At 52.8% G+C, this 12072-nt stretch overlaps 6 protein-coding genes across 6 annotated transcripts; 3 read left to right on the top strand and 3 right to left on the bottom strand.

Annotated features, from left to right (window-relative positions):
• Nucleotides 1-179: 179 nt before the first annotated feature.
• Nucleotides 180-1816, top strand: A1O3_02209 (HASPIN protein kinase; the record flags this gene model as incomplete). Its single annotated transcript, XM_007732352.1, has 2 exons — nucleotides 180-491; nucleotides 563-1816. The coding sequence occupies 2 exons, from the start codon at nucleotides 180-182 to the stop codon at nucleotides 1814-1816; spliced, it is 1566 nt and encodes a 521-aa protein (XP_007730542.1).
• A 586-nt stretch (nucleotides 1817-2402) lies between these two features.
• Nucleotides 2403-3846, top strand: A1O3_02208 (uncharacterized protein; the record flags this gene model as incomplete). Its single annotated transcript, XM_007732351.1, has 2 exons — nucleotides 2403-2593; nucleotides 2646-3846. The coding sequence occupies 2 exons, from the start codon at nucleotides 2403-2405 to the stop codon at nucleotides 3844-3846; spliced, it is 1392 nt and encodes a 463-aa protein (XP_007730541.1).
• A 2297-nt stretch (nucleotides 3847-6143) lies between these two features.
• On the top strand, nucleotides 6144-6692 carry A1O3_02207 (uncharacterized protein; the record flags this gene model as incomplete). The annotated part of the gene is made up of 1 exon (XM_007732350.1): nucleotides 6144-6692. One exon carries the CDS (start codon nucleotides 6144-6146, stop codon nucleotides 6690-6692), a length of 549 nt encoding a protein of 182 aa, XP_007730540.1.
• Nucleotides 6693-8440: 1748 nt separating this feature from the next.
• Nucleotides 8441-9356, bottom strand: A1O3_02206 (uncharacterized protein; the record flags this gene model as incomplete). The annotated part of the gene is made up of 3 exons (XM_007732349.1): nucleotides 8441-8731; nucleotides 8864-8952; nucleotides 9137-9356. The coding sequence occupies 3 exons, from the start codon at nucleotides 9354-9356 to the stop codon at nucleotides 8441-8443; spliced, it is 600 nt and encodes a 199-aa protein (XP_007730539.1).
• Nucleotides 9357-10689: 1333 nt separating this feature from the next.
• A1O3_02205 (uncharacterized protein) lies at nucleotides 10690-11169 on the bottom strand (the record flags this gene model as incomplete). The annotated part of the gene is made up of 2 exons (XM_007732348.1): nucleotides 10690-10990; nucleotides 11057-11169. 2 exons carry the CDS (start codon nucleotides 11167-11169, stop codon nucleotides 10690-10692), a joined length of 414 nt encoding a protein of 137 aa, XP_007730538.1.
• Nucleotides 11170-11184: 15 nt separating this feature from the next.
• Nucleotides 11185-11845, bottom strand: A1O3_02204 (uncharacterized protein; the record flags this gene model as incomplete). The annotated part of the gene is made up of 3 exons (XM_007732347.1): nucleotides 11185-11332; nucleotides 11398-11642; nucleotides 11726-11845. The coding sequence occupies 3 exons, from the start codon at nucleotides 11843-11845 to the stop codon at nucleotides 11185-11187; spliced, it is 513 nt and encodes a 170-aa protein (XP_007730537.1).
• Between the last annotated feature and the right edge of the window lie 227 nt (nucleotides 11846-12072).

Raw genomic sequence — 12072 nt, 5'->3', positions numbered from 1 at the left:
GCCAAAATGCCTCAACTCAACTCACGCCGCTTTCACATACCAATCGTCACCGGGCAACAAGCGGCTACAACCGACGCTAACGCTATTCGGACTAGACGGCTTCATTCACATCTTCACACCCTCTGCACTGGTAAGTGGTCTTCTTTCTCTTTGTCAAATCCCCCGTGAAAGTTTCCAAAATGGCCGACCTCGATGCCTTGGGCGAGCTGAAAAACCAGCAACGGCCTACTCGTCGCTTCGAGAAGACCTATGGCAAGAAGAAACCCGCCATGGCACAGTCTCGCGCCATGCACTTCGACCTGTTCGGTGGAGGAGATGAGAACAAGATCGTGGACGAGATGGAGAAACTGACGATCAAAAATGATAGAAAAGAGAGAGTCGAATCCGTTCCGCCTGTGCAAGAGTGTCCTGTGCCTGCCAAAGTACATCCAACAGAACACAACCCACGGCTTCGAGGACGACGCAAAGCAACAACATCGAAGAGAATGGCGGTAAGTCTCGAATCCATGAGTGACTCCAAAACCGATCTACCACCCCCACAAGACTGACTGTACTGTGCCAGACCCTTACCCAAGACAAGATGCAAGCACTCAAACCTTTGCTCTCGCTGGTCAATCAAGAGGTCCAAGACTTCCAGGAATTCGGCCGAAGCATGGGCAAGAAATACATTTGCACCAAACTCGGCGAAGGGGCCTTCGCCGACGTCTTCAAACTCAAACCCAAAGACATCGACGAAGCCATGCAAGTGTACGAACGAGGCGGCCTTGTGATCAAAGTCATCCCCTTCACCGTCGACAAAATCGATGACGACGACATTGGAGATCTGGAATCTGTCACCCGAGAAGTCAGAATCTTGCAAACACTCGACCCGCTGCATGGCTTCGCTCGCTGCAGAGGAGTCCATGTTGTCAGCGGCAAGTATCCCGACGTCCTCCTTGACGCATTTCAAATGTTCAAAACAACACACCCTCTCACCGCAATCAACCCAGATCCCACCAAAACTGCTCCTGCCGACCAACTGTACGTCATCATTGAGATGGACGACGCTGGGACGCCTGTGTGGAAGATCGGACGCCCATCAGCATTCCAAGCGTTCGATATTTTCTGGAAGACGGCGATGGTACTGGCGAATGCCGAAGAGAAGGTGGAATTTGAACACCGAGACTTACACAACGGCAACGTCTGCTACAAGCCACTCAAGAGGAACGGGCCCGGCGATGTCATCCAGGCGGTCGTCGAAGACATGTTGGAGGAACCAGAAGTGACACTAGGGCTCTCGAATCTGCAGGTTACCGTCATCGACTACACCCTCGCCCGAGCCAAAGTCGGCAATGATTCTGAAGGCGACCTCGTCGTGTTCGACCCAATTCAATATTGGGAAGAGAATGACGCCGAAGGCGAATCAGAATCAGACAAGAAACAGTACGACACGTACCGCAAGGTGCGGGATTGGGCGAGGGGAGAGGAAGCCAAGGCGAAAGCCGCGGCGGAACTGGACGGGGCCGAGTACGAGGAGAGAGACAAGTACTCCAGGTTCCTCCCAAAGTCCAACGTCATGTGGTTGGGATATCTGGTGGCCGACCTGTTGATGAAGAGTGCCGGGGGGAGGGGGGCGAGTCTGCCAGGAAGCAGCAGGGCGGCCAAGAGGCTGCAGTTGTACATGTGGAGGACGTTGGAGGAGGTTGACGTCTATGTCAACGGCAGCTCTCCGACCCTGATGCCGGAGAGCGCGGGCGACCTGCTGGCCACGGCGATGGAGATGAAGTGGCTGACACTGGCCGACATGGCAGTGTTCAGAGAGGAGCTAGAGGAGTAGGGCAGAGGGGGGTGGAGGGGAGCTGGGGAGCTGGGGGGAAGAGCATTCTTTGTCGTTCATGCATAGCGAGAGGCGTTCGCCCGATGGGCAAGCCGCACAGCGGCCAGTCATGAGAGATGCGTAACGAGAGTCCTTAACGACATAATACTGCACCCGTGTCCAATGTCTGTGACTGACACCCGAACTTTTGTCCAAAGCTGTTTACTGAACTCGGTCAGGTGGGCGAGAAGATGGAAGGTTTGGTAGAGAGTGGTAAGTTGGAGATTGGGCTGTGAATGCTTTAACACTACTGCTGCTAATCGCTAGTAACGCGCAGTCAGCTGCACAGACGGCATGCGTCACGTCAGTTCTCCACGACCTCAATCGACGGGTCATCCCCCCTCCCTTTCCCACAGATGCACAAGACTTGTCGTTCGTTCAGTTCAGCAGGCACAACCTCCCCGACCGTCATCCTGTCATTGCGGCCAATCTTGCACCGTAACATGACACGGCCAATTCGGATATCTTGACGGCCACGTCCGTCCTCTCCATGCCCAGTTTGTCCCAATCGCCGCAACCATCATTCGAGCTTCAAGAACTGTCCAATATGGATCGAATCAAGGAGCTCTTCCGTTCCAGCCCCGACTATGAGCCTATTCCGCGCGGTGGAGAAAGAGAAAGAGACAGAGACGAAGAGATTGTGCACAATGTTCCAGAAGACGACGAGGTCGCAGCGCCATTTTCATGGATCGAATATGGTATCTTCCTGCTATTGGGGATTGCAATGTTATGGGCCTGGTGACTTTAGATTCCTCTTCCATCAGCATGGCCATTACTGACACAATGGTAGGAACATGTTTCTGGCCGCAGCACCGTACTTTCAGCACCGTTTCCGAGCCAGCGAATGGATCCTGAATCATTTCCAGGCCGCGGAGGTCTCCGTGTCGACCGTTACAAACCTCACCTCGATGATAGCGTTGACAAAACTACAAAAGGGGGCGTCATACCCACGGCGGATAACGGCATCACTGCTCATCAACACAGTGGTATTTGGGGTCCTGTCGTTGTCAACCCTGGTTCCCACCCCGGCAAGAGTCTACTTTGGCTTCTTGCTTGTTGCCATCTTCACCGCGAGCTTCTCGACCGGTCTGATCCAAAACGGGCTGTTCTCCTTCGCATCGGGCTTTGGAAGAAGCGAGTACACTCAAGCCATTATGACTGGTCAGGCGGTCGCAGGAGTCCTACCGCCCCTCGCCCAAATCATTTCGGTGGTTGCGGTACCTGCAAAGAAGCCAGGTGATGCAGACAGTGCTGATGAGTCTCCCACCTCTGCACTGGTCTACTTCTTGACCGCCACCGCCATCTCAGTCATTGCTTTGCTTGCTTTCTTCTATCTTCTGAAGAAGGAAAGCCAGGCCCGCGCCCTTAGTTCCGCATCCAAATCGACCGCAAATGAGAGCTCGGAGGGAGATATCCTGACCGGCAACGCACGAGCGGCCGGAAGCACTGAAAATCTCGAGCCTCCTGAGCGACCGGAGGTGTCACTCACAACACTGTTCAAGAAGCTACCATTCCTTGCCGCGGCGGTTTTCGTCTGCTTCGCCGTCACCATGGTCTTTCCCGTCTTTACTGCTTCGATCCTGTCGGTCAGAGGCATCGACTCTGCGGTATTCATTCCTACAGCCTTCTTGCTGTGGAATATAGGGGATCTACTGGGTCGGTTGGCAACATTGTGGAAACGGGTCTCTTTGGCCCATTATCCGTTTGCGCTTTTCTGCCTAGCCATGGCAAGACTGCTATTTATTCCATTGTATTTCCTTTGTAATATCAAGGGCAAAGGGGCCATTGTCAACAGTGACGTTTTCTATCTGGTCATTGTTCAATTCCTCTTCGGTCTCACAAATGGATATCTCGGCAGTGAATGTATGATGGGCTCCGGAGACTGGGTTGCTCCGGAAGAACGCGAGGCGGCAGGCGGGTTTATGGGATTGATGCTTGTTAGCGGTCTCACTGTCGGCAGCCTGCTCAGCTTCTTGCTAGGAGACGTCTAAAGCACGTGACGAAAGCCACCCGCACCCTGGCATCTGGATATATTTTGAGGCCATCCTGGCAGGCATTTGACAACGCCATATCTCCGGCTAGGATGTCGAGTCTTGATCATCCCTTCTTGACGGGAGTCCCTTGACACAGCCTCGTTCTCGGCGCAAGAGGTGGTCAACGTGTCCGAGACAGTTTGTGGTACTATCAACCCGCCTAAAATCGCCGCCCGTGATTTAGTGGGAAGCACAGTCGAGGTGAAAAGCTATGTTTGTGTGCACTGACTGCTTGACCTTGACGGATCTGGTGGATGACGTACCACCCATCTCCATCGGGTTTGCATTACCCCTGAAATGGAGGGAAGAATGGTGTTGCAAAGGCAAGCTTTTGCGGGAAAATATACAGAATGCGGTGCAACTCGGGAGATGAGATGTGGAAGACGTTGAGAGGGAGTTGCACCACTAGGATGATAGATTACAGTGTAGGAAGTACTTTGTACAGGAAGAAATCAAGCCAACGATGATGACTGGCTTGTGTACGGATGCTTTGTACGACGTCAAGCGGGAAGACACAGCCTCGTTGATAGTTGATACTATTCGAGTGTGACAGGAGGGACGTCTCTAGTGACAGGGGACCTATGGAGATTGCCAATGCTGTCAAAGGCATATCGGCGTCGATATGTCCGGGGTTGTGGCTCTTGCGCTGGCATCTGTTCTATGTATACCAGCTGTTTCCGTGTATGGAGTACAGTATTCCTCGTATATCTCTGTTGGTCGAGACAGACAACATGGGATTGTATTCCGTATACGGAGTACGGGAGTGTAGTACGGAATACGGAGTAGTACGTCCTGGCGCCAATACTCCGGCCTACCTCCCGAGTGGTAATACTGTCGAGTATGTGCAGGTCGGCGAAGATAAATGTCACGTGCAAGGGGTAAGTGTTTAGCGCCGGAGAATCGGAGGCCCAGCGCCGACGTGACAGGTCCGTAGCGCGTCGAGCCGCTGCAGGAACAGGCAAAGTGACCGAGCCCAAAGGGATCATCATTCGTTGTCGCACTTCTCAGCACCCTGCTCCATGCTCCCTGTTCCCTGTCCTCGCCGTGGCTGGCTGGCTCCAACGCTCTACTCTGTACCCTGTAATATTACTCTATACCAGAGTTATCCGTGTCTACTGCCGCCAACATACCCCCATGATCCTGGGTGACTCAGCCCTGACCCATTGGTCGGGCCAATGCCAGCAGCCGCTGCACCCAACCCCCCGTCTAGCTGAGAAGCTGACCCAGAGATCCGCGAGGCCCAGGGCTGCTGGCAATTTACAGCACAGAACTCGAGAGCCTGTTTTCCGCAAGGAGGCCTAACCTGAAACCACCACGATCTCCCTCAGATGAGCGCCGTTGCATTATTACCGAGAACACGCGTCAAGTTGTCGACCACGAGGAAAGACGACAAGTACTACACCTATTTTGGCATGTGTACAGAGTATCCGTATATCCCCAGAAAAGAGTGGGATGAGGCCTTACGTTGGAGTCTGGATCAGAGACCGCACAGAGCCGTCCAGAGCGCGCTGGTGGAACCTCAGAACCTCCAAGGATGAGACAAGCACAAGAAAGCGTCGATGTGTTGGGGGCTTTAGCTTTCTGTCAGCGAGCTGAACCGGCACGAACCAAGATACGAATTACCAAAGGATGGAGGCCCCATGTCCAAGTCCCAGCCTCCACGCACCAATCAAGGCCATCTGCCAGCCCTCTGTGCCGGTCATGGCTCTTGATTTTTTCTATTCTCGAGCCTGACACTGACAGACCCAGCAGCTTCCGTTCCCCACCAACCAGCCTACGCAGGTCCTAGCGTTTCAGACCAGCGCTCCTGCAAGTCAAAGATCGTCCATTTGATGATTGCGGCTAGCCACATCCAACTACCCCATGTCCCGTCTTGCAGCTGGTGTTGTGCCACAGTGCAGGCCTGATGCCTGACCAGAAGAAGAAGCTGAACATCACCGCGCGTTGTCTCACACATCTCATCCCTACTCGTTCCCTCCCACTCACTCCCTTCGAACAAGTGCTGACTACGTTGAAAGTCTTGTGCCCTTCGTTACCCGCTGCTTGGGGGTTTAAGCCATATCTACCCGCCTCCAAAGCCTTTCTGCTTCTCTGTTCCTCCCCTCCTGCGCGACTCGAGTAGGCAACACATTGATCGACATCATTCTCTTCGCTTCAAGATTCCCTCACCGAACGAGGACGGCTTCTAGTAGTACCATCTCTCTCTCTCACACACACATATCCATCGGGTCACCGCACACATCGGACGATCAATCATGGCTCGATCTCAATCTTCGGCCTTCCTCGCCCTCCTGACCGTCCTCCCCTACGTCACTTATGCCTCACCCGTTTCACACCTCTACAAACGCGACATGTCAGCTGGCGCCAAAGCTGGACTCGGCGTCGGCATCGCTGTGGCTGCAGTCATGGCCGTATGCCTCCTTACCTTCTTTGTCGTTCACCTCCGGCGATCTCGACATCTGGCACAAATCAACAGAGAACGATCTGTCCTCGCCGGTGAGAAGAACCAAGACGGCTCTGATAAGCCCGACATTTTCGCATCCAATCCACCCAACAACTCAGGAATGCCGAGGAGGAACAAGTCAGTCAAGGATCGATTGATGGGCCCTCTGTACCGAGGGAGCACGATCGATCTCATGCCGATTCCGAAGGCGCACGTGAATGGTCAGAATCGAAGCAGCACGTTAACCATGGACAACGCCGACGGACAACCCTTCCTGCACAAGCCATGGGCTCACGGCGAGAGCTCTCCGAGACCTAGTTTCAGCAGCAAACGGGCCACCAGAATGATGATGATGATGTGAAGCGCCGGTCCTCGTCCGGTTGGTTTCTGAACATTTTTCTCATTTGTGGCTTCTGCACTTTCCATGAAATATACACTCTCGATATCCTTGAGCTAGCTTTTGAAAACGTTTGGCGCTGCCAGGTGCTATGGTGTTAATACTGGCATGCGCCGGAGGAATGTATTCGGCCCTTTGCAGGTCTGGCGACCTCGTGCGCGGTTTGGCGTTTCGGTGTCATGGTGCGATTGGGTTGCGTTGGCTCAGGTCTTGTACATTGGGAATCACTGGAGACTGACTGTCTGGGGCTCAGATCTCAGATCTGCCATGACGGGGTCGGTTTGGCGAGGATGTCACGACCGGAAATCAGTATACGGACACTAGGGGCAGTGCAGGTATGGCAAGCTGTCTATCGGGGACTTGTGTCGCGAGGCTTGTGAAAGTCTCTATCTTGTCGACGCAGATATCGGTCAAAGTCTCTATCTTCTTGTCGACGCAAATATCGATATAAATACCTATAACCAATCAGGAATGACGGTTCAATCAGACTTGACTTTTGAGATATGATCTGATATGATGGCCCGATCGAGCCACAATCGTAGCGGTCCGTCGACAGTATCGGTGGCAGAAAGTCGACCGTCCTGACTGGCCTTTCAAGTTCTCGACCTGACCGGCCTTGCAAGTTCTCGACTCCGGGGCCGATCGACTTGAGAAATTGGGTGTTCTCCACGTCCAGGCCGACCATGATCAATTCCTAGGGTCATGTACAATATAGGATACTTGACGCCAACCATCATCAAATCCTTGTAAGGGCCACGTACCTACAGTATTGTGTGGTATCAGTGATGTACCATAATCACTTCCTAGGGTCATAATCAATATATGGTATTTGACGCCAACCATCATCAGCCTTGCAAGGGTCATGTACCTACACTGTACAGTATTGTGTGTGGTACCAGTGTTGTGTCAGTGTTGTCCCAGTGCTGTGTCAGTGTTGGGTTCATGGGCGGCTTTGGCCTAGTCTGCTGGTGTGCTGGTCTGCTGATCTGGTTTGGTCTGGTGCCGTCGGTATGTGCGTACGTACATACTTACCTACCTGTCTGCCTGCCTCCTTACCTGCCTACATACCTGCCTGCCTGCCTACCTACCTACTCACTCCGTACTTACCTTAGGTATCTTCTGGAATTGGCACTAGACGTCCAGCCGGCCATGGAATGCATCAATTACGCAACTCACATACGGAGTACATACAGTATATACAATGGTGGTGGTAGTATCCGTATTCATCCTTATGACATGTCTAAGGCCAGATCAGGTAGTCATGTAGTCAGGTAATCAAGTAGTCAGGTAGTCAGGAAGTCATGATTTGAGGATTTCCTTTCCGGGCGGTGAGAAGTCCTATCCTATTCTATTCATGTATTTACCACGGAGTATATGTATGTATTATTAGTGAGTAGTAAGATACTACGAGATGTTTTTGGCATCTACTCTGTCTCTCCGTCTTGTCTCTCTCTCTCTCCCATTGTCTTGTCTGGGTTTCTTCTCTGGTTGTTCTCCTTCAAGAAGCAAATCTGACCGGTATACCATAGACCATGTGATCCGAACCTGAAGAAGAGAGGAATGTCCTTGACCCTGTCACACCATACCGCCCAGTCAATCATCGAATCCTGAAGAAGATAGGAATGTCCATGTCCTAGTCCTTGTCCTGATTCAAGGGCTGGGGCCCAGCCCAGAGAATTGAATGGCATGACCATGACATTGATGACGCACGCTCAAGCAGACCCTCCACCGGGCGGCAACAGCGCCAGCACCTTCTGGCCGTCTCTCCTGCCGTTGCTGGCGAGGTCAAATACATCGACGACGGCCTCTCCCGTGTTGAAGTTGCCCTCGAACTCGGCGACGTAGCTGCCGTAATTCAGCTCGATGAGGTTCTTGTCGTCGGTGCGGAACGACATGCTTCCGAAGCCGTGCAGGGCGTTATTGGCGTAGTGGATGGTGGCGGTGGCGTCTAGAAGGATGCCGGTTCCGGAGGTGGTGTTGAGGGACCAAGTGTTGGTGTAGAACTGAGAGATATCAGTACGTATCCAAATTAGGATCTACCTGGGACCTAGGTCCTCAATATATCGTGAAAGGGGAAGGGTCTCGAGAAAATAGAAAGTAGAAGTAGATGGTGTAGGTGGTGTACTTGTACTTACACTAGTCGTTCCATTCGTACCGGTCGGGATGGTTTCGATCGCAGCACCCAGCGGGAGGATCTTGCCCTCAATAGCTCCGGTGAAGTTGCCTGGTGGTGTGGCATCAGTATCTGTCATTTGTACGTAGTACTCCGCACACCGCACACCGCACACCGCATTCACTTTCCATGTATCTCTTCTTCTTCCCTGGTCTCACAGACACGAAAACCAACATGCAGAGGACGGAACAACCAAAACCAAAAAGCAGAGGAGAAATAAAGAGAGAGACCATACCTCCCATATTTGGGGCTCTGGCAGTGATTCCGTACAGGGTGCTGGCGTTGCTGGGCAGGTCCGCAATGATATTGAGGTGGAGAAACGGCTTGACGCTGGGGGATTTGAAGGTGGTCACGCCAGTGTCGGTCTTTCGGCTCTCGAGAGGTTGAGCAGAGGCCGCCGGCGAAAGAACAGCCAGAGCGGCGAGAGCGGCAGCAAGAGTGGATTGGAAGAACATGGTGGCAGAATAAGGAAGTGAGAGATGGTCTTTTGCCCTTGGAGTGAGAGTAAGAGTAAGAGATAGTCCTTTGCCTTTGGAGTGAGAGTAAGAGTGAAAGATGGTCCTTTGTCCTTTGGAGAGTTTGTGTCCGTACAATGAATGTACCTTGTAGAGGATTAAGACTGTGCGGATGGAATTGGTTGTGATTGGGATCTGGATTGCCTCGAAACACACACTTGATCCTTTATATATGTTTCCATCCCCTCCCCAGGAGTCAGGCATTCCACTCTGGTCGGGTCAACAAACATACAGTACTCGTATCGTCGCTCCGCCGCGCCGGCTAGTCGACGGTCGGCCTCTTTCATTTCACCTCCTCCGACACGGCATCATCATCAATTATCATCGCCATCGATCGCAATACGGATACTTCAATCTTACCTAGTCAGTAGTCAGGTACTGAATACTCCGACTCCGTGCTGGGGCTGTGGTGAAAACCTCCGTCATGGGGCTCTGCTGGACGCTATCACTCCATCTCCGTCTCCTTCCTGGGGCTGTCGTGAACACCTACCAAACCGTCTCCATCTCCGTCTCCGTACAGCGACAGTGATTGGCTCCGGCGCTGAAAGCTACCCGATACAGTCTAGCTTCAGCCCCCGGAGCCTAGTGCCAAGAGAGGAGCGGTATAGATGCCAACGATAGTACGTACCTAACGGAGTACTGCGTTCTGCTAGTATACTAGGGGGAGTAGTACTCGTAGTAGTAGTATTCTACTACCTAGAATACTAGTATGGGTCTGAGGCCAAGTACTCCTACGGACGGAGTATGTAAACCCCGCCGGCTTTAAGTTCAAGTCCCAAACCGTCTTGTCCTCCGGCTTGGGTTGCTTGGCGGTGAGCGGTGATACGACACCCGGTAGCCTGGTACCTTACACATTGAAGTGTACGACCGGGGTCGATGGGGAGAAGAATAAGGGGCCTAAGACATAGGTTTCTCTGCGTGAGGCCCACGGCTGGCTGTACGGAGAGTGGTGTGGTGTACCTATTGATGACCACCCTAACTCTAACCCTAACCCTAACCCTAACCCTGCTCAACCTACGGATAGGGATACAGTACCCTTATAGCCCTGGGCTCGGTGGGCGCCCACAGTGTAAATAATTATCAAACTCAGGCACTATAGGCACTAACTATAGGCATTCCCAGCCTTGCCCTTTAACCAGAAGGTTGGTATAGGCACACCTGTATAGTCTGGGCTCCCTTTGATAGGGAACATGGAATATTTCAACCTTTGACAATAATGTAGAGAAGTATATATACTATATTTACTCCGTAGTTAAGAACGAGTTGCTCAAAGTTATAGATACGCGCATTGATATATAATAAACGATGATGTATTATATACGTAGGGCATCACTTTTGATCGGACAATGATTTGGGCGACACCGACTACCGACACATCCCCATCCCGTTTCTTTTCTTTCCAATCCTGCGGAAGCGGCGTGTCGGCGAAGAGGGCCAGTGCATGCTGTGGCGGCCATCTGTCGCCAAACACGGATGCTTTCACCACCAGGTCGCGCATGTGCTGCGACTCTTCGGGCGTGAGCTCGACGCGCATTGCTTCAAAGTTTTCCTCGAGGTATTTATCCGTGACAGTCCTGACCACTCTCGTATAAGTATGGTTCGGGCATTGGTTGGGGGGACAGAACAAAAACACCACTCACACTGGAATGGGAAAGATATCGTCCCCTTGGCTGAGGAGCCAGGCCAGTGCGACTTGCCCGACAGTCGCGCCTTTCTTGGTGGCCAAATCCCGCATGGCCGCAACCAACTCCATGTTCTTGGGGAAGTTCTATTTGGAAAACCGCGGGTAGAATCGTCGAATGTCAACCTCCCCAAAGTTGTCGGGACCCTGGATCGCCCCGCCCAGCACGGCCTGGGCACGTCGAAGCGTCGCCGACGAGACTTCGGAGAGTCCGATGTGCCTGATTTTGCCTTGCCTAAAAGCCATGGTAAGTATGACTGACCTGACCATGGCCACAGTTCTACCCAACGACAAACTTACTCCTTGAGCTTGACCATTTCTGCTACAATGTGCTCGACCGGCGTGGATCCGTCCAGTCGATGCGGGTACCACAGGTCGATGACCTCCACCCCGAGTCTCAAGCTCTGCTCACAGGCGATGGGTACGTAGGCCGGGTCGCCACGAAACCCTACTCCCATGGGAAGCATGATACCGCCAAATTTGGTGGCGAGGAAGATGTCCTTGCGCTTCTCCGGGTGCTGGGCTAGCCATTTCCCTATTATGACCTCTGAATCGCCTACAAGGATGGCAAAGACGTTAGATCAGCACATTTTGGGCGGGGGCAGCCGTATATCTTGATCCATCTTACATAAATGTCACTGCTGTCCCAGAAGGTGCATCCCAGTTCATATGCGTGATCGAGCAAGGCGAGGCGTTCCGGATCCGGTATTGGAGCTGTCAAGCGCGAGCCAGGAAATCCCATGCCCATGGTACCGAAGCCGATTCGTGGACACCAGGGGCCCATCCTTCCCCAACGGCCGCAGGACAGGTGATGAGCGTGACTTCATTGCGAGAGTTTGGCCCGTATTTGAAGAGTGAATGATGTAGAAGAAGCGGCAGAGCTCATGTCATGCCTCTTTATATGTAGCAGTGCCGTAATCTGCCCAGATACGTCCACAGTGGACGGCTAGTGGCTGTTTGAGGAGTTACTCAAAG

This window comes from Capronia epimyces (genome assembly GCF_000585565.1).
Source record: "Capronia epimyces CBS 606.96 chromosome Unknown aczIQ-supercont1.2, whole genome shotgun sequence".
Lineage (NCBI taxonomy): Eukaryota > Fungi > Ascomycota > Eurotiomycetes > Chaetothyriales > Herpotrichiellaceae > Capronia > Capronia epimyces.
This window is presented reverse-complemented; position numbering and strand designations above follow the sequence as displayed.